Raw genomic sequence first — 27,845 nt, 5'->3', positions numbered from 1 at the left:
CTGAGCCTCTTCTTCTTAGTCCTTTGCCCAAGTGACCCTCTTTCTTTTCTTGCTCTTTACCTTTTCTATCTAAAAGAACTTTACCTCCCACTTGTGTTGATGTATCATTTCCAACCTTACTAGTGACTTCACAAGATAGGTAGGTACAATGATTTTGGTTCCCTTTCCCTTTTTGGGTCAAGTTGTGGCTTGAAGAGTTGGTGCTCGAGGAACTTGGTCCAGATGGAAAGGCTTTTTGATCCATTCCCTTTTTAATTTCACAATATGTCAAGCTTGATGATTAACATCATCATTTTCCTCTTGCCTGATTTATGCATTCATAATGGGCCTCTTGTATATCTTGCCCCTATTTTATAAGGGATCCAACACTTCTAGGGCATCCTTGTTCCATGCCTTGAGAGGTATCTTCATGTTAAGCACCTTTTCAACAAGCTATAGACTCATTCTACAGTATTTCCTTGTTCGTACATCATAGTCATCTATAGAGTTCATCCATTGATCTTCAAGTGTCATCTCAGGCTTGAACTTCTTGCCTACCAAATGTTGCACCATTCCAATAGTGTCTAAATAGGGAAGAGGTGACTGAGAATCGTCAAGAGGATATTGGTCCCATTCTAAATCAAGTGTAGCAATGTCCTGCTTCTATTTAACTTTAAAATCCCCAATCGTGACTAGACACACCCAAGTAGTCTTATATTACTTCCTCACCCTATCATAAGCAGAAGCTAATTGTCATGCTATCTCCAACAGCAGCAATAGTCTATCCGATGGATATCATAAGAGCTTCTTCGGGCATAGGAGAGTACCAGCTACTCAGATATAAGTAAATGTCTTGAATGAGATGTAATAACCTCCAATTTGTGTTATTTGTGTTGTTTCTTCTACTGATATTCTTCTAGCATAATCTCCTTCGATGAACTGAATGATGGCAAATATGAACTCATCATTGACGACCCTATATCCAAGACTTTGTAGGGGGAGTTTCTTCTTCACCAACTGGGGATAAACTACGTATGGCCAAGCACTTGCATCTTGCATACTTCTGTTCCTGTACAACCCCGGGTAGTCAGTGGGTCTTGTTGCTAGAAGATACACCATGTAGGAGGTCATATAAAAGTGGGGTTCATTCTTTACTGAAATCAATTGCTCATCCGGATTGTCACTTTGTATAGTGGCCCAATCATTAGGCATCTTCCTCATTCTGATAGTTTCTATGAAGTGCACCATCCATGTTTCTAGATGACCAACTAAAGGAAGGCCTGTGGCTCTACTCAAAAGAACTATAGAGTAGCCAATGTTATCTATCATGTAGCCTAGGGTCATGTCGACCTTTCCACTTCTCCTGCCCAAAGGTGTTTTATCAATCAAGTACTTCCCTTGTCCCAACTCCTTGACTTCTAAATCATTCTCCCTATACCATCTATTTGCACTGTCATAAGTGATCTACAAGTATTGATCTACTCGTGGAAGATGGAAGACCTTCTCAATGTTTTGAGGTCTAATGTCCAAGACTATCTCTCTGGTCACACTCTTGGCCACTTTCTCTTCCGACACATAATGGTGTGTTAAATTCATGATCAATTTTGATGATTGAACTAATACCAAATGAGAGGTAACATTTACCAAACCACTTCGGATCAATGCTGACACAATGGTTGACCTCTCTTTGGGCTTGTTACACAATGAAAAAAAAGTGTTCCAGTCAATATGTCCCAGCTTAGTGTCTCAGATCTCAGAATGTTTGTCTTGAAATTGAGATTTCTTCGGTGCTCCTTGATACTTGAAGGTGATTGGTTTTGGTGTTATCTTCGTAGCCATGGAGGACAAAGAGGATGTCATTATATCTACATAAAATGAAAATGTCAATATCATTGATGTTGTAAACCTATGACAACCCTAAAATGTGATTGAGGTTGACAGAAGACTAGCAAAAATAGAAGAAACTGTCAAAAAACCCTAAATCAAGCCTAAATTGTGCATGTGCGCAATGTGCGCAATGCACACCTTTTGAAAGCTTACAGAATCCAATTAATAGAAGGTGCGCAGTTGCACACCTAGCTCATGTATGCATATGCGCAATTGCGCACATCACTTGTGCAACAAAGAATATCTAGGGGGTCTTCTATTATGCACACCATGCGCACCAAGTGGGGGTGCGTACATGCACATGTGCACGTGTGCATCCCCAACAAATGTGTTTTTACCTTGAAGGTAGATGCGCAATCACAAATGTGCAAAGTTGCGAAGCTCAAGTGGGTGTGAAGGTGCAACGTTTAGGTAGAAGCTAAGTGATCAAGTGAAGATGAAGAGGAGGGGGGTATTTATAGGCCAGGCTCATTATGGTGCGCACCTCTGAGGGTGCACAAATGCAAATGTGTGCATGTGCGCATCCTCAGCTAGAGGTGAGTACACTTCTTGTGGACTTAGCGCATGTACGCACATGTGCATGGTGTGTTAGTGCGCAACTGTGCACTTGTTTTGCAATTTAAGCGAAAACTTGTCTTTCTGACCTCTAATACTGCTCGTGATTGCCCAATCGAGTGCCTGGGACTAACCTAGACTTAGAGGAAGCTCCTAATCGATCAAGGCACATGAGTAGGTGTTTCGATAAGGATCTTTTGAAAAAAAAAGGGTGACCCCATTTTGTGACACAAAATGAGGTTTGTGTTGTGAGACCACAACAGTACCTAACAAGGCTTTAGGTCGGGACCCATCTTTTCTAGATTATGGGGGGACTTAGATAGTTAGTATAGATATTTAGCATAGTCATTTGTAATTAATTTAGGAAGGATGTTAAAGTAAATTAATTACGTCCATCGACTCGATTGGCATAGACCAAAGAAAAATCTAAAAAAACATATTAAACATATGTAGTTGTCCACAACCGCTAATAATTAAATGCTCAATCTAACTATATCTGTATAGTTATGTATACTGTTATAAATAGAATGTTTTGGGCCTGGCAAAGCGGTGCTCAAGTTTGAGTAATTTGTTCTGCTATAGCCTTGTTAGGTACCCATTTACAATCATTTCTCAAACACTATCATTCATATTGTTTCTTCTGCACCACAATCACTTTTGGGTTTTCACAGTTTACCCCTAATAGATGCAATTTTGAAATGGTTTCAAGTTCATAAACAACTTCACAAACATCACACAATTGGTTTTAAGATCACCACAAACTTCATGCTAAAGTGGTTTTAGCTCACCACAAACTTCACTCACAAATGCTTCCAAAATCACCATAAACTTTGCACTTAATCACTCTTCGAATAAAAAACTCACTGGTTCCAATGACCACTAATCATTGTTAGATAGATAAATTAATTATCCCAACCTAGCATGATGTTCAAAATAGACCAATAGTTCAGTCAGTCGTCTTCTACTGTCCATGCCACCTATTTCAACTACTCAGCATAAATATTACAACCAACTTACTGCTACAATATACTACACATTTAATATGTATTTTCTTAGAAATTAATAGATGAAGGCATGTAATCAGTAGAGCCCATTTTGGGTTTCTCATCTCCTTTGGTTTCTCTACTGTGTTGTGTTATGATTTTCAACTTGTTATCATAGCCAAAGGTGAAGATCAAGTGTTTCAAAGGTTGAAGACCAATTTTTATTGCAATTTGCAAAAGTGCTTGTGATAATAACAGTGTATGTAGCTTTTGTTGTGGAAGCTTATGGATATGAAGAGTGTTGGACTGATTCTAAATAGTGTGGAGAGGTAGATGGCCAACACTTGTGGAGATGATCGGAAGAAGTGTCGAAGTGATCAACAATTGTTTTTATGCAGTATTAAATTAAAATATATTAATTTATAAGAAAATACATATTAAATGTGTAGTATATTGTAGCAAGAAGTTGGTTGTAATATTTATGCTGAGTAGTTGAAATAGGTGGCATGGACGGTAGAAGACGGCTGACTAACCTATTGGTCTATGTCGAACATCATGCTAGGTTGGGATAATTAATTGATCTAACATGATTAGTGGTCATTGGAACTAGTGAGTTTGTTATTTGAAGAGTGATTAAGTGCAAAGTTTATGGTGATCTTGGAAGCATTTGTGAGTGAGGTTTGTGGTGAGTTAAAATCACTTTAGTGTGAAGTTTGTAGTGATCTTGAAACCACTTGTGTGATGTTTGTGAAGTTGATGAACTTGAAACCATTTCAAAATTGCATATGTTAGGGGTAAACCATGAAAACCCAAAAGTGATTGTGATGCGGAAGAAACAATATGAATGATAGTGTTTGAGAAATGATTGTAAAAGGGTACCTAACAAGGCTTTAGGCCAGGACCCATTGTCTCTAGATTATGGGGGGATATCTAAGATAGTTTGATAATTAATTTATGCGGGGATGTTAGAAATAAATTAATATCTCTACCTCCTGGTGTCGACACAGACCAACCTAACGACTAGTTGTCTTCAGTCATGCACATTAGTCATGTGCTTACTATTTCAACCATCCACCATTATGTTGTAGCTAACTCCTTGCTATAGTATACTAGACATTTATAATGTATTTCCCTATAAATTAATAAATGAGGGCCTATAATCAGTAGAGCTCATTTTTGGGTTTCTCATCTTCATTGCAATCAATTCTGAATGACTAAAAATGGCTATGGTTAGCTACACATTATACATTTGGATATTGTTTTGTTTGTGCCGACATAGAGATGGTGATAATTAATTTATCTATCTAACATCCCCCCATAAATTAATTATCAAATTGTTTTAAATATACCCCCATAATCTAGAAACCACGAGTCCTGACCTAATGCCTTGTTAGGTACCCATTTACAATTACTTATCAAATGACATCATTCGTATTGTTTCCCCCACATAACAATCACGTGGTTTAGGATTACCACAAACCAAGCACACATTAGATTTAATGATCACAAATCATCATTACGGGGAAACTATCATCACTCTAGGCCTTTCTTCTTTTGTATCTGCATCAAACTAATAAGCAGTCCATATAAAAAGAAATTCATCTACCAAGATACATGGATGCCCAATCGTTGTACTCATCAATTGTACAAGAATCCTTTTCAATTATATGGTTCATCAATATGTCAAACAAAAAAACTTAGGGGTGTCGGGCACAGCCGATAATGGACTCCATATGCATTCACATAGTCCATTGACAATCATCATAATTCAATCTTCAGCACTTGGTTTGGGGATATCAATCCAATACTCTTGTACTACATAACCACTTTTTATATGACAAAGCCTTAAACATTCTCTCTCTAGATTCCAACACTTAAACCCTAAATCAGCACACAGACCTTCCCACCTCTTATTCAACATGTTACACCTGAGATAACCAACACCAACATTCACAACTAATCTTTTAACACCAAACACACAAACATGTAATAAAACATTTTCTATAACTAATCTCCTCACCATGAAACAACTCCCATACTTTTTCCAAAAAGAAGTGTGCATGCACTCTCTGGCACTCCTGCTTGCACAGAGATGCACCACGTAACACAAATGTGTGACTAACAACTTGACAACATCACAGCCTTCAAACACGTCGTCTTTTTCATAGCAACAACTCATTTTTTTTAACATCCGACAGCACTTGATATCTTGTGGCAGGCTTAGCCCAGTGGAAATCTCCTCAACACCCATAAACCAGCACATGAATCCCCACTGATTATAACATTGAATCCTCCCTTTGACTGAAGTGAGAAAGATATCTTAAACAATCATACATCTTCTGTCAAGCATCTCCACCAGAAACTACACATAGCATAAACACAACAGCATTGGGAAGAAAGACAAACAAGCTGGATAACACTGCAAATTAGAAAACTCTATTTATCACCATTAGCTCTGATACCAAGTTGAAAAAACATGGCACCAGAGAGAAATAAATGGAGATGAGAAACCCAAAAATGGGCTCTGCTGAACAGAAGCCCCAATCCATTAATTTATAAGCAAATACATATTAAATGTGTACTATACTGTAGCAAGAAGTTGTTTTGTTGAAATAGACGGCATGGAAGGTGGAAGACGGCTCACTGGCGTATTGGTCTGTGCCAACAATCATGCTAGGTTGTGATAATTAATTTATTTCTAACAATTATCTCCCCAAAAAGATTAGTAACAATTGAGCAAAGAGTGTTATCATGGATTAAACATTGATTAAGCTGTTTGAAGAATACTACAAACTGTATCTAAAGCAAGCAACTGACTAAAAAGTCATTAGAGAACTCAGCAGTCAAGAAAAATCATTCCGCTTTAACATGCCAGAAATTGTTTGTTCATCTAATACAATTAAAAAGCTCTAGTATGGCATCTACATTTTAAATACAAGCAAAATTGCCTCGTGTAGATGGGAAACATTTAAAATTATCTAATTGCATTGCCTTTGTCCAACATATTTGGCTTGTCCTAGAATTATTGTTCAATTTCTTTCCTGCAATGAATTTAAACATCTTCAATGTCACATCACCAGGTTGTTATCCAGTTAATGAGTAAAGCTGCATTCAAAAAAAGGCCAGAGCAGTTCAATTCCTGCTGGATGCAGCTGGGGCCTCCTTCAATTCCCAATTGCTTTAAGAAAATGGATTCCACCACCATGGCATTGAAACCCACGGGGTAAAGAATCTAAGACTATCTTTAACAAAAAGAAAAGTCACAAGCTATGTGCATTGTTTACCAAAAACAAGATAAAACTGCAAAGCAGGATTACTCACAATTTATTTATAGATGAACAAAGGCTTACTAGGAAGTTACTGTAAGATAAAAAACGAAACCAATCACACATACTGTTGTATATATATTATGGACACTTGAGGCAAATTTAGTATACTATAATCCGTATATTTGTTCAGGCAAAAACTGAGAAATCTTTGGCATACTACTTTCCACAGAAAATGACTCGTCAACCTCAAAACATGCATCATCAACAATCATACATTACATAAAGGAGCTTGTGGAAAAATACTCTTAATTTTTATCATACATTGTCAAAAATAATCCAGCAAGCTCAAGTTAATTGTATTCTAGAGCATGATGAAGCTTCTAAAACCAAAACAGGAAGTCAGATTGAATAACTTTGCTTGAATAGACAGGAAAAATTACAACAGAGAGTACTGAGCTTATGAATTGCTTATGAAAAGTTATCGCTCATTCCAGTCTTCTATAAATATATCACTAATGTTGACTCTATGTTGTAAGGTCCATAATTGCACTGACAATATCTCCATCAGCGGCCTTCAATGCTTTAACAGCCTTAGGTCTTGAGACTCCAGCCTGAGTCATAACTAATTCAATATCCTTTGGCTCAACACCAGTTTCATCAACATCTTCCTCTTCCTCCTGGGCAGCAGTAGATGATTCTGGTTTAGCCAATACATGGCTTAAATCAGGAGCTTTAAATTGCTCAGCTGCCTGTGTCTGCAGCTGTGAACTCAGATCCTCAATCTTAGCCTCGCCAAAGATTATGTATGTATCTGATGCAGGACTTTTGAAAACGTCAGGCTTTGAGATGACAAACAAGATCTGCAAAGTCGGGCCAGAAAAGAAATTAAGGATTTCTTGAAAAGAAACTTTTGTACGGTGAGAAACCTTGAAATATTCTTTTGATACATAGTGACCATCCACTTAAAACAAGAAATGGAATTAAAACCAACATTTCTGCTTTTCTTTACGGTAACCCTAGTGACGCCAGTGATTGGCTTCATTCCAAGCTTGAGCATTGCTTTCCGACTCTTCTTCTCACTCCTACTTTGCTTTGATTTTCCATCAGCACCTTGCTCTCCTGAGGGGTGGTTAGGGATTTAATAATGACAAACTTAATAAATAGAAGAAAGCATTGAAAATAAATAAAAATGTAAGGACTAGGAAAGACTTCAACAGAGACTACATAAAAAAATAGTTACAAGAAAACAGAAAATAATTAAAACATTACCTTGAGCATCATCTTCATCTTTATCATCGTCGTCGTCATCATCATCTTCATCATCATCATCCTCTCTATCATCTTCTACAATAGCTTCATCTGACTACAAAATGAAAGATAATTTTCCACTGAAAAACTTGGTAAAGAAATGAGTGTACAGAACACTAAATTTGAGACTAATGTCAAAGATGAATTCGATTTTTTCTGCATATGTTTCATTAAAAGGGTGAAAACCACATAATCAGTACAACAGAAAACAGTTACCATCACAAAGGTCATCAAAAAAATCTTCTAGGTTTTCTATTTTTAAATTACTGTACAGAAAAATGTAGGCTGCGTTTAATAGCTCAAGGATATGCTCGTCAAAATGAATAATAGAGACCATTAGAGCCTCAAATAAATAGAGGCCACAGACTCGACCATCAACACTATGAAGATTCAAAATCTTACTACCATAACTATTTCATAAACTCTATACATGCAATGCAATAACAAATACTGATAATTAGAATGCCATTATTGAGTACATACAATAGTAGACTTGAGTATAAAACTCATAACAACTATGCCACAATATGGTATATAGTTATACAATGTTAAACACAATAGTATAATTGATATTTTCTTTTTAATAACTTATACCACATATCATGCAACCTTTACCAATTCATTGAGTCAAAAACAAAAGACAAAATAAACATTACGCTTGTGTCCGATAGCTTTTTAATTATTTGCCACAACCTTTACCAGTTCGTTGGGTCGAAAACAAAAGAGAAAAACATTATACTTGCTTCTGTTTAATTATTTGCCAGGCTTGCTTTCTTCGTGGAACAGTACTGACAGTGGAGCATTTCTAATCAAATTTCTCAAACGGTCTGCAGTAAATTTACCTGCATATATGCCTGTCCCCATTATATATCTTAATAATATGCTCTGAGAAATTTCTTCTATCTACATATTGTCTTGCTTTGATGGTTATGAAAATGGATTTCTTTAGTTTTTAGAGTAATTGTTTGTATCTTTTTCTTGAGCATATAGTGTTTGTTGTTTATAAAAATTGCTTCTGCTTCCTTTTGATTGAAACTACCAGTTAGAGTCTATGATGCATATTTCCTGGAAGAAGCCTGAAGGTTTGATTGAGATGTTTAGTATTATCTTCATGATGGCACTTGTCCATCTCCAACCAGTTTGCAGTCATTTTGTATGCAGTGAGCAACACATACATCCTGTTCTCTGCCTTCCTGATTTTCTCAATGCAGCTGGGCTTCTGCATGCTTTGCATTGACTCATTTAGGATTTGAAAGTCAAAAAGTCGAATAAATTGCCTCAAATTTCACCCAAGGCTTGAAAGCCAAACCCTGCCTAACCCCACACTTAATTAAATCCTTACCTGATTCTGGGATGACTTGTATCTGAAAATGGTGTATTTCTAGCGAATTCGATAAGATAGACATTTTTGTCTCACCTTACCAGACTGTCTAACAAACAGTTTCACATTATATAGTTATCCTCTTGTTATACACCATACCCTGCGCCTTTCCATGGTTTCATTTCTTAGTAGTGTAACTTCAACTAAAATCTCTCTTGAATATGATAGTTGCATGGCTTAGTCATATAACTGAATTCAAAATGCTTACTCTGGGCTAAAAGCTTAAGAAGACGTGTTCAGAGCAATAAAATTGGCATATAAATGCACAAGATGCTCACATGACATAAAATGTATATTGGAGTCTAAAAAATGGCAGGTAGGTATTATTGTACTTGATTAATGACTCCTCAGTACCTTGGGATTCTGGATCTGTATCAAATGTGTTTCTTTGCCACCTTCAATTACAGCCAAAAAAAACCCTCATCTCTGATTTTCACTCATGGTAGTTGTATGGAGTTGGACACAACTTTTGGCAAATCCGTGATAAAATCAGAGAATACAATAGGACAGAATATTACCCCTCGCAATAGAACAATTTTACCCTTTGTTCAGCAAAAAATGACTATTTTGAAATTTTACAAGAATTGCGGGTATAGTCTCCCCAGAGTTCATTAAATGTAGTAAAATCATTTCAGGAAATGTGTCGAGTGTTTTTTAGGCAATGTTTCGATTCATCATGAGGGCAAGAGGAATGTGAGAGAAAAATCTGATACAGAGTAGCTTTATAGAGGCTGCAGAATGGGAAAAAGAAATAAAAAACTATTTCAGTAAAAGAGAAAGGTAGTTGATAGGCACATCAAAAGATAATATAAACTAACAAAAAATGAGATTCATAACATAAAAACAAGACACTAACACACTTAAGAAATGAAACAAGAAAACAAGGAAATTAAGACTGGAGAAAAAGAAAGCATAAAAATTCAATGCAAAGAAAAGAAGAGGAAACTAAAAAATAAATGAAAGGCAAAAATTGAAAAATAAACAACTAAAACCATAGAACAAGGATAAAGGAGAGAAGAAAATGAAAGAACAGAATTAAAATAATAAAATAATATTAAACAAGAGAAGAAAACATGAAATTATACTTTAAAAAAAGAAAGACAGAAGGAAACAAAAGATAACAAAGAATTGTAAACAGAAAAAAACAAGAAAAGATGAAAACTATAAGGAAAATAAACTCACCTTCAAAACAAGGAGTCTTCAGATCTAGAGCATTGATACCATTTAGGATTCCACTGGTGACTCCTCCACAACCACACAAACCCTGCAGGACCAACATAGCTTTCACAAGAGAGCAAATGGCAATAATAGTTTGTTGGTTACTGCAGCAAGAGTTGATTGAAAATGCACATGAGAGACCTTGCTTATAAAGGTGAGAGGTAGGATTAAACAGAATGTTAGCATGTGCCTTAATTCTACACAATGAGACAACTATAGTGATAAATACCAAGGAAACTTTGTCCCCAACTCCAGAACATCCCAGGGACAAGCTGATGGATTCCAAAATCTGGAAAATAGTAGGAAACATCTTGGAAACATGGGGACGATAGCACTTCTCGAAGGTGGAGTCCACCCATCCCCAGAACAGCTGGGGACATCTGTGATGTCCCCTATCCCAGGGACGAACAATCGTCCTCCTTTCCCCAGCACATTAAAAAAGAAAGCCTCAAATGCTTTTAAAACATTTTGATTTGTGGGCCCCCACAACTCAGCAATAGCAAGTGTTTGATAGATTTCATACACAATAAACTACATATGTTGGTTCTAAGTACAAGTTTAGAAAACACTAAGATAGGTGCTGCAACAAATCTAGGCAGCAAGCACAACATAAATCACTGCCAAAAGCAATTAGAAATCTAAAATATCAAACAACCACCTGGTAACAAATTTCACAAACACTTAGAACTTGGTAGTGTGTAAAAAACTAGTTGCAAGTCTGCAAAATTGAACTGTTCGCTAATATGATGGGTAAACAGGTTGCACTCAAAAATATGAACAGCATGTAATCAATTCCACAAACACCCAGAACCTGGTTGTGTGTAAAGCAGCAGTTGTAGGTCATAATAGTCACAAAATACTGTCAAAATATCCTCCAATCAGAAAGAAACAATTAACTACTTGCAAAGTGCTCAAATGATCAATGTGAAGTCTATAAACCACTGTGCAAAGCTCAAACACAATAGCAGGGCTGATATTTAACCATTTGTGAGTCACTACAAAATTCATCAAAAAACCTTTTCAAAACATCAAAATACCTCTGAACATTAACTGGCAGCCACATACACCACAAGCACCACCAAATAGCAACAAAGGGGCAAAAATATGCAAGGGATTGTGCTCAGCAAATCATGGCAAGCTGCAAGAGGTAGGACTTGGACTAGATCAAACTTTTCAGGCTGGAAACCACTCATAATCCTTCAAATTCACATGCTTGGACTGCAAATGAACATCAATGGCAACCACTAAAACAGACTAGAAAATACCATCAATATTGGTGGTCAAACAAAGGCATCAATTGAACACAGATGTTATATGTTAAGGTTCTATTATATATATATATATGCTTTATCCATGTTTCATATGAATATAATGCATATATGCATGTTTTAGCCATACTTTCATATGAAAACTTCCCTATATATATATGTGTGTGTGTGTGTGTGCGCGCGTGTGTGCTTTATCCATGTTTCATATGAAAACTTCCCTATATATTTTACATTTTCCTTATATTTTATATGAACTCCTCCAATTTAAAACTACCTTATATCTCAAAATAATAATAAATATCAATCTTTCGAATTTACTTACATAAAACTTCTAAACATCTAAAGAAAATACTAAAATCTCGAGAAATCAATAAAATCTCAAAAAGTCACAAGAAGTTCCTATATCATTATCTGCTAGTTGAAAAACAGCTCCTGCCTGTCCTTAAACTCATGCCACTTGTCTTGGTCGAGCTTCTACAATTCCCATTATATAATCCATGTGTTATCAATTGGTGCTAATCCCTCCCATTGTACCAGATATGTTTTGATTGACCTTGCAAAGTGTTAATTGTCTTCTTGTCCAAATTTGTGCAATCATTTCCTTTGTTTTTCTTGTGGCCCATAATTTCCAATTCACTTCTTTCTCAAACTTGCTACTCTATATGCCTTTTATCTTGAAGAAATTTAGAAAAAATAATCTCTTACATATTTCTCCTCTTGGCGCAACATCATATTGGAATGTGAGGTTGATGGTTATCATTTGGTTGTCACTGATGTCAACATAGTTGTCATTAGAGTCAACACCCTTATCTCAACCTCTAGAATTTCGGTGGTGCATGGGTGGCTGTGAACAAACAGGTGTCCAGCAATTGAGGTGTATTGGTTGGTTATGAACTGATTATCTTTCTAAGTGATAGCATGTGTTTCATGTGTTGCTTGTGACCATTGGCTGAGCAGTATTGTATTACCATTTCATGCCCGGGTGGTTGCTTGGACCATTTTGGTGATTGCATGGCATTTATATTTCGGGTTGATCCTTTGCAAAGCACGTTGATGATTTCAGTCTCAGAACTTTTGCCTAGCGTGCTGATCATATCCATTGGCACCGAAGTTCAAGGTAGCATGTTGGTATGCTTGAGGATCATTGTAAGGCTCTAGGTTGTGTGTCCCATCTTAAAACTGTTTTGGCTGATAGGTTTATGGCAGGAGTTTGGTATATATATTAATCATTTCGAGCTGTATCGGATCATCTGTGAGAGTCTCAATCGTGCATGTGATCACTGTGATGGAAATGCAAACTTACTCAGATAGTTGATCGAGGAGGGTACAATTAATTCTCAACTACAATTACAGAGGCTTGACATTATACTTCGTTTCGGTTCCATTTTCGTTCTAATGGCAGTGAGCCTTATTATGTTGGCAGTGTGTCTTATTGTATCGAAGCCTTGTTATATTTTGGGGCTTAGCTACTTGGGCACTTAGCCTACTGGCAGAACCCCTTATTCAAGCAATTAGCCTTGTAGTACAAAATCAACTAATTGGTGTTGTTATCATTTCATGAGAATTAGCTTCTCTATGATTTTTTCCAGATGGGTTTTCCATGTCAAATCTAGTGTTCATTGTGTCAGTGTCCCTGTGCTTTGATGGTAATTGTTGTGCTTTAACTGAAAGATCTTAAGTTGCAATGGATGTATGATAAGTGTTAACCAACAGTTGGAAAAGTTTTTTAGTTTGTGGGAAGAATAAACTCACCCCCTCTCAATTATTCAACCTGTTCAACACATCCTCGTCCTCATTCTCATTTGCACTTTTATTTTATAAAACCTTAATATCCTCCAAAGGGTATACGACTGCTTCAACTCACAACATACATCTCTTCACTTGCTTCTCTCTACATCGCCAATACTTAACAATAACTTATTGCTTTCATATTGTTGAGAGGTTCCCTTGGATACAACATACTTTTAAACTCTTCCTTCAGCCTTAAGATGTAATTAATCATTTAGGGCCCGTTTTCTTGCCGGAATTGAATAGGAATTGGCATTTGTATGTCTTGAAAGTTTCCAATCCAATGCTTGGGCACACAATATCAGAATTAGAATTCAGGAAAAATAGAATTTGGTATCTCCATTTACCCCCAAAGTCAGAATTTGATCTTCCATCTAAATAGGTAGAATTGATCAAATTTCCATTCTAATTCCAATTTGGTTTACTGCTCACACTGCTTTGCAAAACACGAACACCTTCTTTGCTTCCATTATTCGGGTCTACAGGGGTCTTTTTATTTTCGCTTTGATGAGTGGAAATGGACGTGAACGAGCTGAGAGATTTGAACCCTGGCAAAATGGACATGGAAGAGAAGAATAATTCAAACCCTGATGAACTGATTAAGCTTCTGACTTTTCTGGAATTGGCCAGGGTTTGTGAAGGGATTTTGTCTGTCAAGAATTCATCTTCAACAGCAGCAATGAATTTGTATTCAAGTGCTGAAGTGTAGAAACCAAAGAGCAGCAGCAAGAAAATAAACAATAAAGCAAAAAAGGAAATTACTGCAGTTAAATGTTTACCAAAAACAATATACAGAAATCAAATAAAAATTCCATGTTTCAGCACAGAAGATGCTTAGTTTTGGGGCAAGAAAAATCTGATTTTTTTATCAGTCTATCTCTGTAATTTTCCTCACATACCATAATTTGTATTTATGACCAACTTGTTTAATGAAACTACTCCATAATTTAATGAATCCACGGTGGTCAAAGGTTGTCTTCTCTGCCTGTAACAGCAGTTCTCCTTCATTTTAATGCGGCCCTAAGAGATCTTTTTATTTTTGCCTTGTACAGCACAGCGGAGGCCTGTGCACTGGCACAGCTACAGCTCTTCTCTTGCTTTTATCCATGAGAGATGCTACCAAGCAACCAGATAAAAATTCAAATTTTGATTTCAACTCGAATTCTAATTTTAGATTTGTAGAACTGAACAGAATTGGGAATAGCAAATCCAGAATATCAAACCAGTATAGCAAATCGGGAATATCAAATTCCAGAATGGAAAATCTGGAACATCACATTTTGGCAAAGAATTTAACAAACGTCCCCTAAAGAACCATAATTCTGAAAAGTGTGTTTATTCTTCTCTCTATCATGCGTTGCCTTCCTATCATACTGCTATGCTCTCTCCAATACAAAACTTGACATGCATCCATTGGAATGACATTAGACCATACTTTATCATTACAAAAATTTCCTGTGTTGAACTTGATTAGCATCTCTTATCAATAATGACATCAATCCCCTTTTTAAACAATGAAATACAATATAATAAGGGTGGGAGTGTTTTTCACAAAGCAATTTCAATTTATCTACCATTTCTCTAGAAGGCATATTTCCACAACTGCCGCCATCAGTAAGAACTTGGCATTGCTTTCCTCCTGAGGTGCATCTGGTTCAAGAATTGTTGGAAGCTAAGAATCATCACATCCCTTCTTCTACATTTGCTTTTCTTTTGGAATCACCATTGTCCTTCTCATCATGAGGCTCTCTCCCACGTCAGGTGGAACCTCAAGGTCTACCCTTTCATCATCTTTGGCTTGAACTAAGTTCATTCTAGACTGTTCTCCCTGTCCTTGTTTTGGCATGTGGTAGTTTGGGCATTCATAATGTTCTATGACCCTCTTCACCACAACTAAAGAAAAGTAAAGTTCTTTGTGGGTTTTCGCATCCTCTACCACCACTATGTCCTTTACCTCTCTTAAACTCTCGCTCTCTTTGTTCCTTTTAAAATTCTTGTTGAGTGTCATCTAATATGTCTACTCCTTGAAGTGAGTCTCCCCTACCATAATTGAAATCACCCTACAATAGAGATTTTGCACCAGTATTACTTTGGAAATATTATCTATTATGCTTTTCTTCTGCCTTGAAAGCTAATTGGTATACTTCTTCAATCATGTCAACCCCATTCATGCTCCATTCATCTTGGATAGAAAATCTTAGATTGTACAAAGACCTTGCAGCCATCTGCTCATTAGTTCCCTGGTGCTCCACACAAACAGACAATTTCTAAAACCCATTTGTATAAAATTCTACAATATATAGATTTTGTTTCAAGTTTTAAAATCTACAAAAAAAGATATGTGCATAATCCATTGGCAAAATTTCTCTCAACTTCTTTTCCATTCTTTTTGTAAATGAGCCCCACCAAATCATTGAATGACCCTTTAACTTGATGCATGCAAATTTTAACCTTTTTTTTTCTGTTATGCACTTCCACTCAAAAAACTTGTCGATAATAGCAACTGATCTATCAAATACTCTGGCTTGAGACCATGCATAATCAGTAACCTCAATTTTGATTCTCTACCATTTTCATTTCTTCATTCTAATGCTTTAAGCATGCCTTCTTCAAAAGTCAACTACTCCTAACTATTCTCCCTCTTCATAACCAGCACATTGATCTTCACCTCTTTCACTTGTTTCCCCTTATTCTCTGATTTGCTATCATATTTGCATGTTTTGTTGCTGCTATAAATTTTGCATATCCCTATGGATTTGGACAAAACCTCTTCCTCTTCCTCTCCCAAACATCTTTGTGTTCTATCACCAAATTATGCAGCCCAACTCACCATTGAAATTTAGAATCAAGGAACAATAAAAGAAAACTCAAGAAATGAGATCAACATTTTATTTTCATAATTCTGCTCTCAAACCTTCCCACAACTAGAAATAAGAAACCTTATATCTCCTCAAAAATTTACCTTAATACAAAACTAATTACATAACACTTGAGAATTGTTAGAAAGTAAAGTCCACCAATACAACTGAGAGGGAGGGGAAATCAATATGCTAAATCCAACTTAAACTTAACTTATCAAATCCAACTTCAATAACCAATAAAGTGATCAATGCCAAGAGATAGAACATACACAATGATTTGTTATCTAGGGAAAACCTAGATCAAAGGGAAAATCCTAGAGGGGATGCCACCCACAAAATAATGTACTAGTATAAACGTTCCTTGTAAGAGGATATGACCCTAGTAGGAGCCAATTACATACAATCAATACATGAGTCCATGTTACAAGACTTTGAATCGCTATCAAAAGATTATAACCCTAGTAGGAGTACAAGGAAAATAAATGAACTCATTGTCCAAATTGCTTCAAAACTGTTTCACAAAATAGATATCTAGGATAACATATCCCAATAGTGAATTGACCAATACAACAACTTCTTTGCCAATACAATTCCTTTTAAGTTCTCAAGCCAATCTCAATGTCGTTTGTTGCTCTGCTTTGATCAAATTCGCATCCACGGCATCTGAACATCAATTACATAATCACAAAAGCCACATTCACACTTAAAGCCAAGCAAACAACCTTTCCTTTATATCTTATCCTAATAATTAGTTGAGTCGGCCTATAAGGGCTTTCCCAATATACAATGAGTAATATAGGACATCAATAAGATATTACAATAAGGTACCACACACTACAATACACTTTACAACATCCAAAATAAATCCCATCACAAGAGTTGATTGCCAGTGAACATATCACACGTTACACTTCAGTGACCTTCACAATATAATCTTCAGCATCTATTACCAAGAGCATAGCATCACGAACATCTCTTCAACCACTATCTAAACTCGCTTACCTTCATTCCTCCTCACTTAACAGATACAACTGAATTACCAATAAATTGTTTCCTGCACACTGGTCTATAACCAGTCTTCAATAAATCAACTGTAACTCATCCAATTCTTCATACTAACATGAGTCAACACAGATGTAGCATATGAACACATCCATGAACACTAATGTCAGGCCTCGTAGCCTAACTCTTCATACCCAAACCTCGCTGATCAAATCTGCATTTGCAATGTACTGAAACTATGTCTGTCAATACTAGAATACATATATGTTGATATCAATGACAAACCAAGTCATGAATGCAACACATAAGCAATCAATCCAAGTGCCAACCACTCAATGATCTCCCCCTTTTCAACAATCTCCCCAAGATTCTAACAAGAACATTTCAAGGAATCACTAAAACCTAAAAACTTTCAAATCTACTTACATGCAACTCAAGAACATCTCAGAAAACTAATAAAATCTCAAAACTCTCTAATTTACAAACATGCAACTTGAGAACATCTAAAGAAATTACTGCAATCTCAAAAGGCCACTAAAAGTTCCTACATCAGTACCTACCTCCCATATCAGTACCAGTACCAATCTCCTAGCAACTATGCTGCCAAGACTACCTTAACCAAAGCATACTGGAAAATCAACACATAGACCCTCAAATTGTAAACTATAGACCTTCAAGTTGTGAACTAACTTAAAATCCAAAACGTAAATAGATCCACTATCCAATCTGGACTTTATTCACAGAACTGTTTAAATGCGAAAAATGCCAAAGATATTGAGGAACAGTCTTGTGCATTATGCCTCCGAGTAAGTTCTCAATGGCTGCAATAAGTTTAAATAGTCTCACAGATAAGCATATGCATAAACCTTGTGTTAGCATGAATGTTGATGATATTCTTATGAGGGAGTATCCTAGTAGTGTTGGAAACATGATACAGAGGTTGTGCATTGCATTCATGACAGAATTTGTCAGTGATGTCAACATACTGGTTATTCTGTGAAGATTGGCAGAGCAGCAAACAAAGTTTGGCCTCGCACACTTTGAGGAATGAAGATCAACTTATGCACACATGGGATTATGTTCTAGAGTATATCTAAATGCCACAGTTAAGAGAGTGTGCAAAAATATGAAGACTGGATAGAGTTATGAAGGATTTGGTGAAGGCATCTTTGAGACAGCGTTTCTAGAAAGCAAGTACCGATGTTTGGATTGTATCCCCTAATAGAGATGGATTTTAGCTGAGCGAGTTTAGACAGAGGTTAAAGACATGTTAAAGATGTTGTGGTTAATCACGCACATTCAAATGATCGAGTGTGAAGTTATGAAGACTGTGATCTGACAAATTACTTGCAATTGTGTATACGATGCAATGTTGTAATGTAACATATAATGTAATATCTTAAGTTGGTCCTATATTATTATTGTAAATTGAGAAAGCCTCAAGGGTGACTGAATAATTTGTTTTAGGACTTGGTATAAAGGAAAGATCATTTCCTTGTGGATTAGTATCCAGCGCAGATTTTGCAATCAGTAAAATCATATTGTACTATGAGAACTTACATGAGAATATCTTTTGGATCAGAGAAGTGATTGGTGCAATTAAGACACAGTGAGCTTACAAGGAACTGTATTTGGCAAGGAAGTTATTGTTGACTGTTGTTGATGTACATTTGTATTATTCAGTGAGGATAGTACTGAAGTTGTTTGGAAAGTGGGTCATTTTGTCTTCCTTTCAACTCCTAACAGGGTTGGCACAATTCTTAATAGGGTTGGAATCTCCTAACACGGATCCAAAGTCTCCTAACAGAGACTCATATGTATTGAATGTATTTCATTGACTCCTAAAAGGGTCCATCCTTTCACAAGGATCGTTTATATTAGCACATCATCTTGTGGGTATCATCCCCACCAAGGTTTTACCTCTAATCAAGGGTTTCCCTAGTTAACAAACCTAGTGTATGATCATCTTTCTATGGTTGTTGCATATATTGTTTACATGTTTCAAAATTAATAAGGATATTGAGAGTTGTTTTAATTGCTTAACTGATTCACACCCCTCCCCCCACCCTCAGTTATCTTGGTGGACTTTACTTTCTAACGCCTTGATTAGCACAAACTATGCTCATGCAAATAGCTAATTCAGAATTTGAAGCACACTAAGTTAAAACAGCAAATCTACCTTTTAATGGAAATATGTGCCATAAAAGAAAAATTCATTGTGCGTTCAGTTTGAATTTTTTAAAGATGGTTATATTTGGGAATGGGGTTGATTGCTAGCACGTGGTGGCAACAGAATTATCACTGCACACAAAGACAACAAATAGATTCCTTTAAAGAAAATTTCATTTGCATTTAGAAGCTCGTTTTAGCCAAAATCTCAAACTCATTTGGACAAAATCCCAAAACCTTTGAGTTGTAGCACAAGAATACAAATGCGAGACACCACCCAATAGGCGATATGTACAGGAAAAACCCTGCTTAAACCTAATTGCATCAAATGGCATGCCATCCATTTACCACAACTATTTTGGATTGAACTTCTATGGATCATATTTTTTGAGATAAGTGTATTACTGATGATCAAGTTTGATCCATCTTGTTTTTCAGTTTTAATGCCAATAAACGTCCCCACTTTAATTGGTTGCATCCATGGGATTCAAGGAACTAAATAAAGGGGAAGATATAACATAAAATATGTTGAAAAATAACACAGGTTGATCATCATCAAACAATTTCCTACACAATTGGTTGCATGGAGGCTTGTAGAATAATCATATGCAAAGAGAAAAGAACATACCACATGATAAACACAAAACATACTCTAAGAAAACCCCTCAAGAGGTAAAAAAAAAAAATCAGCCTCTAAGAGCACCCACATTAAATGTGTTATTTAGCATGAAAACAATATAGTACACTTACAGAGTCTAGTTGAATACTTATAAAACATCAAGCTCCTTCAATGCATCCTCCATGTGTCCAAGCATGTATCCATACATCTCATACCATGGATCACATATGCACTCTTCAAAAGAAAGCTCAATATAATTACAACCAAGCCACAAGTAAACCAACCAACCTCAACCATTAAACATGTGGTTGCTTTTATAACATCAAACTTGCAAAAAGACAACCAAGTCCAATAAGGTAACAACCATGAGTCTCAAAACCACAAGTACACAAAACCTTTGATCTCACACTTATGTTTGGTGCTAGGTTGAATGTTTTTCCCATGTGCAACCCATGCATAAAATATTTAACTAATGTAATATACAACTTTACAAGTGGAGCCAAGTAAATATTTAATGTGGCTAAATGCATTACTAGTGTTGCACCAAAAATAAAATATATAATTGTAAACTAAGCATGTAATCATGTAAATTATATAAAGTAATAACAATGACTGCATCAACATATATTAAACATGAACAAAAAATAAATGGGTATGGCTCTTAATGGCTAGGAACATTAGTGTGAGTACACAGGCACTAGATGTTGAACACGCCTAAAAAATAAGGGGGGTCGTGAATAGTCTTGAGCAGATCTTAAAAACTTTATAGCACAATTCAATTCAAACTTAAAACCTTAAACTGATCAGCCGCAATGAAGGATGAAGTAATGAACACACATCCACAAGGGAAACACCAAATTGATGTGGAAAACTTGATAAGAGAAAAACCACGGTGAGAGTTAACTCACATTATATGAACAAGTATTACAATATTTGTTTTAAGGCTCACTTCCCAAGGAAGCACAATGCTCTTGGAAGGACTTAAACGCTGAGGATAACATCCTTAGGGTAAGATACAAAAGAACTTGTTGGCTGAGGCACACTACCTCTAGGCAAGAGACATAAAATATTGAATTACAAAGTATAGGCCTTCAAGAAAACAACATTTGACAATTACCCTTGAATGTAATTGCTCTTGACACACTACCTTAAGCAACCTCTTAAACATTGTCGTAAGTAGCCTCTTGGCAATTTTGCTCCAATACTCTCACCACACACTTCTACTATCTTAATTGATCTTTTGTACAAATGTCATCCTAATCATCACAAAACATCAAATAGGTGAGCCAAAACAAAGACAAAAGGTGGTCCGAACAAGTTGACCACCAAAACACAATTGTATTGAAGTTGATCATACCCATGAGACAGAGAGGACCCAAAACATCATAACATGCTATCCAAAAAGACCCTGAACATTGCACATGTTGGCGCATCTCCTCCAAGGTTGGGAACAAGGTAACAAGTAGTTAAAACATGTAGCTTATAACCAATCAGCCCAAAATACATCTTCAACACGAAAGTACTCAATGTAGAATCCCATACAACAAGGTACGACCTTAAAAAAACTTAACACATGCAATGCAATCAAGACCATCTAAAACATGGCACAAGGAAAAGAACGAACCTTGTCAACCATATGACCACTAATAACCTTGAAAACCAACTCCAAACACAATGCAACACAAAAACATTCAACCTTTGATATGCAAACCATATAGATATGTTCCTTGAACATCCAACATCATTTCCAAATATAAGAAAGTTCCATTGTGTTATCATTCTTATCACATTCCTTGTCACATGGGTATGACTATCTTCAACTAGGGAAATACACTCATCTTTTCATCAAACTTTTAATTGTAAGAGGACAAAAATCACATTGACATTAATCATAAAGAAAGAGGATTTGCTAATCCCTAAAGAATCTTGAAACGTGTTACTACAAGAGAGGATGTTATCACATCAACCTATTGGTTTGCAGCGCACAGCCTACTTTAAACTTCTTAGAGCTTTTTATGTGCATGATGTCATTCAAGGTTTCCATGTCTCACAATTGTTGTCGTTGAATCAACATGTCCAAATTTACCTTGAATTAATGCATTCATCTAAAAGTGATCAATCTTGCTTGTAAACATTGCTTAGTCGAACCCCTCAAACAAACAGGGAATAAAGAAAGCAACTCTACTACCAAACAAAAAAATCCCAAAAGCTATTAAACTTGTACAAATTGCACCCAAATCAATTGTACAGTAAGAAAGTTTGCAAAGCTTCTTCCAAAATTTCCCTACATAACATTGTATTTCTAATCTCAAATGGGATGACTTCAAGTAGTAAATAACCAAATCTTTCATCATAAAGTCTTGTATTCAAATACCCAAAGGATGTTTTCCATGCATGGAATGTACAAATGTTCAATCTTAAATTAGGTTTATGTAAATTTGATGAATGAAACACTCCACAATTGTGCAATCTGAAACAAAAGACACCCCCCAAATAAATATTTGTACCATCTTTAAATGGATGCACTTGCCTTTTTAGACCTTTTAGCACCCTTTTCATAATGCCTTTCCGAGACCATGGATGAACCTGTGCTCGATGCTCTCTTTTCCATGTTTCCTTCCACTTTCTTCTCTATTCCTTCTGGCAACTGTTTGAGTTCTCTGTGGCTCTCTTGTCCTCACCTCTAGGACCAAGTCAACCCAGGTCAACCTACACTAGTCAAGGTCGACTCAAGTCAACCTTGACCCCAAGGATTGCGAGACTCAGAGCCCAAAAGGCCTCTCGGGTTTAATTAGTTTAATTCTGCCCTCCAATCAATTTGAATTGTTTTTCTATCCAAAAATCATATATAAGGAGGCTTAGAGGCTTCATTTTCATAACATAACATGACTTGACCCCAGGGATTATGGGGCCCAGAGCCCAAAAAGCCTCCGAGGTTTGATTAGTTTAATCCTGCTCTCCAATCGGTTTGGAGTGTTTTCCCACCCAAAAATCATATATAAGGAGGCTTTGAGGCTTCATTTTCATAACATAACATGCAATCCAATTTCATCTCTCAAGCTCAAGCATTGATATCCTTTTGAAGACAAGCAAGCTATTCAAGGAGTTTAAGCATTCAAGCAAGGGATATATCTATCAATCATTGAAGGATCCTTTGTGAGCATTTGCTCTTCAAGATCTAGCTTATTGTTCGCCATCAAGGGAGAAGATCTACATTTAAGCATTCATTATCTTCTACATTGATGCACACTTACATCCATGGCAGCATGACAGGATTATGGTAGATTCATTGCAAATTGTGGAGATACCCTACATTCCTATACCTATTCAAGATCTACAATAGACTACAAAGCAAAATCCTTAATGACAAGGGTTTTAAGCAAGGTGAATCCTAACAGTTATCTTGTTTTCAGTCACTTACATTTACATTTATCATTTACAAGGTTGATTTCTCAATCTATTGCTTGACCAAGGCAAGCCCTCACACAACAAACAACAAAATCTCTTCATTTTCTATGTGTGGGAGCAAGATAGTAGAATTTTGCATGCGGATTTGGAAATAACTCCCTGAGAGCTTCTTGGAGAAGTTGGTTCCACTTTGCTACAGTGCCCTTGGACTACATCAACCTCACAAGAATCTGGCCCTCCAAGTCAACCTCGACCCTATTGCTTTTCTGGACAATGGGTTTTGTTCCTTTGGTCATTTATTCAGAAATCCACAATCGGATATTCAGAAACAGGCTTTGATCCGCAACTTTCAAAACTAAAATAAATCTTCTACTACATATTTCAAGGTGAGTTTTTATATTTTATTTCCTTTCATATCTTTACCCTAGATTCATATCTTAATTGGGCTGATTTTATACACATCGCATCTAGATCTACATTATTAAGCAATTGGTTCAATTTTGCATACACATTATCCTATTAAGGGCCAAAGAGTGTATTTCCTTGTAGTGCATTCTCCTTCGTAATTTGAATTTGGAATTGACGACCTTTTTTCTTTAGGTCACCATAAAAAGGAGGCCACCATAAAATTTATTATTTTTAATAATAAATAAAATAGATGATGCTTCATAAATGTTCTCATTAGCCAAATCCTCTACAAGCAAAACAAATTGGTCAACTATGACAGCTCCATAGCTCCAAAATCTGTAGCAAAACTTGCAGTTCTACTTGTCACCTGGATACCCGCTTCTGAAGAGATGCTCTTTAAAAATAGCAAATATAAAATTTTGAAATATGTGTTATACAATAGCCACAACCACGAATAGCCAAAAGAAACGGAAGTGTCTACCCAGCAGACAGAATAGGTATTAATTTGTTATTTAATATTAAATTAAAATTGTAAGTTGACTGTTTTATAAATTTCAAATGATTAATAAATTATAATATGCAGCCATTCTGTCGGAAGCATAGCAATTTCGCCCAAAAACTATGTCAAGAAGATGCCGCTGAGCTGACATGTGTCAAAATCATATGTTAGATTGAACTCTAGGGCTTGAGCAAATGATTTATCAGATATTTTGGGCCCTATTATCTAGGATTTATTAAAAAAATAAAACATTTGAAACTAAACTATTGCAAAAATTGAATAAAATATTTTTATTGATACAAGATTGTCCTCACATCCCAGGAATCTACTGCGTCAGAAATCCAAAAGATCTATTGATACAAGATTGCCCTCACATTCCAGGAATCTACTACATCAGAAATCCAAAAGATCTCTAGTTTAAAAATAACAAGAATATTCACCACTGGCCAGCTTAAGCAACCCAATGCCACACTTCAAATAATTTAACAACGTTGAGATTATTAATTATGACAAAAACTCGTAACTTACATCAACCTGGCAACGGACGACATCCTAAGTCTTAACATTGAATCGTTTTTCATTTGATCTATGGGAAGTTCTTAAAAAACAGGATATTGACGTAAAGACCCCAAATATGTTCTTAACCACTTCGTTACAAGCTCGTTTCCAAATGGTACCGACCACATATTAATTAGAACCCCTTTATTTAAACAAATAAAATTTCCAAATAGTCCCAAATGAATAATGCCCACTACAATATTTAAACCAAACTAAGTACAGTTGCAGAGAGAAAACCTAAAAGCAGTCATAACTGAACAATAAACAAACGTAATCCTGAACGCAGTTCATTCGGACGAGTGAGACCTCAAAATAGTCGTAATGCTAATGCTCGTCTGGTAAGGCGGCCAGTGGTAACTACCCAAATGGTAATGCTCGTCCAGTAAGGCGGCCAGTGGTAACTACCCACTTTAATAGGTGAAATCTCAAGAACAAGATCAAATAATGAAGAGAAATAGCGAAAAAAGAAGCATCTTGTGTTACCTCTTCGATCTTATGTTGTTCAAGATGAGCAGCTAAGAGTTCCTCCTGGGTTGGAGCCGTCATTGTGAAGGCGAAGACACTGATCGATAGTCGCAACGTTTGTGTGAAAGCTTTCCTCTGACCCAATGCCTTGCCTCTTTTATCTTCTAATTAATACCTCTTTCCCTTCAGGTAAGCATCCGTTGTTAGGGCAATGGAGGGTTTAAAAGCTAGGATTTGCTGTAGATTGCACCTAAAAGGAACATAATTTGTATAGAGAATTGAGTCCGACTTGCTCTAAAGCTAACAAATCAGAGGTATGCATATAAAAGCTAAAGAATTAATTTAGAGCAAAATTAAAATTTATTTTACAAAATTAAGTGAAAATTAGATAAGGTGTATTTGCTTTTACACTTTGAGGGATAATGTTATAATGTTATTTATGTATTTAATTTGAAAGTATTTTTAGCTTTGGAATTAGAACAAGAGACGCAATGCGTCAAAGTTCCTACCAATAATTAGAAAAGAAAGAAAATATAGATTTATATATAGAAATGAAGGATATGTAGAGAGAGCTAAAAGAGAGAATGATATTATAAGGGCAAGTAAAGATAGAATTATAGAGAGAGTTGAAGGGAATCTAGAAATATTAATAATTATATTATTTTAAGAAATATATAAATAACAATAAAAATTATATTATATGATTGAACTACTCATTTATACTGATTCAATTATAAGTTGAAATATTTAATTTTAAAAAAAAAATGTTAATTACTTAATTCAAAGTATCAAAATACCTAGTAAGTTTGAGGGGTATTATTAGTTTTACAATTTGTAAAATGGTATTAAAAAAATTAGAACAAAGTTGTAAAATAGTAGCTAGTAAAACATAGTGTAAACTTAAAGAAATAACGTTTTACTATTGTCAAAAATAAACATCAATGTAAAACTAATAATAAATATATGTAAAATAAGAAATAAAAAATATTTAACTTTATATTTGAACTTGGTAAGAAAACTAGATTGTGATAATTAATTTTGATTAGACATTCATTTTTGTCCAAAGAAAGTTGTGTGAGGTGGAAGATAAAATGATTTTTATTTTTTTAAAATCTAATCAACTTGTTACAAATGTGGAAAAGATAAAGTTGTAATTAATGCATGATAAAATTGTTAGAAAATATTTGTATTTTTGTTGAAGAAAATTGAATTTTCCAAAAATAGTAAAGTCCAATAGAATAAATGAAAAATGTGATTTATAAAACAATGAAAAATTAGAAAATATATAAACATTTGAAGTTTCTTTTAATCATTTAAATTCTATGAGTTGATAGGTCAATTGAATTGAATGAAAGCATTAGTATCCTGCCAAAGGTAGGAACCAATAATTGGTTAATGTTATGAAGATATATGTTTGTAGTTATGTTATAAAGGTGTACATGTATAGTTAAGAGATATATTTATGGGAAGTGATTGATGATGTAAATAAAAAAATAATGGGTGTTTACAAATTCATGTAGTCACAAATATAAAGTGGACAATATCAAATGTCATAAATTATAATGTATGAAAAGGTCACATACATTTTGATTTGCATGTTAGAAAGTAACATATAGACAAAAAGGTACCAAATTTGAGGATGGAGCATCTTAAAGTAAAAGTCATATATGTGATGGCATGTAGGGTGCTTAGAACTGAAATGAGTACCTACAATTACAAGATATCATTCGATATATTGCCTATGAAATTAGAGCTTGTGCTATAAATAAGAATTTGAGGATTTCATTATATGCACTAAACTACATAACATCTTCAATTATGTGTACCATAACACGACATACATATATATTGGAATAATCAAATACATGAGAAGAGGTACCAAAGTAGCTAAATATGTTGACATCTTTTTTAATATTCTCACTCTGCCCTTTCAAGTCGATTATCTCTTATATGATCATTACTAATATATTGTTGCTACTCTTTATCTATAATTCTTCATTTTGTGGTTCCTTTAGTTTGGTACATAGTGCATTCCTACAAATACAAATTCTAATATTCTTACATATTATTTTCCTTTGTTGTTGTCTTAATCTAGAGCAGTAGGGAAATGGAAAATAGAGACATGATGATCTCTCGATGCCGAATTAAAGATTTGCAGGAGTGGATTTTAGTTTCTTCTTTCCTTTTAATCAAAATCTACTTTTTGTTAATTATCACAAG

General features: G+C 35.4%; 1 protein-coding gene across 1 annotated transcript; it reads right to left on the bottom strand.

Moving 5' to 3' along the window:
- Positions 1-6,962: 6,962 nt before the first annotated feature.
- On the bottom strand, positions 6,963-25,767 carry LOC149542333 (nascent polypeptide-associated complex subunit alpha-like protein). The gene is made up of 4 exons (XM_089797304.1): positions 25,644-25,767; positions 7,943-8,036; positions 7,665-7,792; positions 6,963-7,533 (listed from the first exon to the last, which is right to left on the bottom strand). Exons 1-4 carry the CDS (start codon positions 25,704-25,706, stop codon positions 7,198-7,200), a joined length of 621 nt encoding a protein of 206 aa, XP_089653430.1. The 5' UTR covers positions 25,707-25,767; the 3' UTR covers positions 6,963-7,197.
- Positions 25,768-27,845: the final 2,078 nt, after the last annotated feature.

The sequence above is a fragment of the Cupressus sempervirens genome, chromosome 8 (genome assembly GCF_028749045.1).
Source record: "Cupressus sempervirens isolate cs-2001-9-10 chromosome 8, ASM2874904v1, whole genome shotgun sequence".
Lineage (NCBI taxonomy): Eukaryota > Viridiplantae > Streptophyta > Pinopsida > Cupressales > Cupressaceae > Cupressus > Cupressus sempervirens.
The sequence above is the reverse complement of the archived record's forward strand: the minus strand, read 5'-3'. Positions and strand labels throughout refer to the sequence as shown.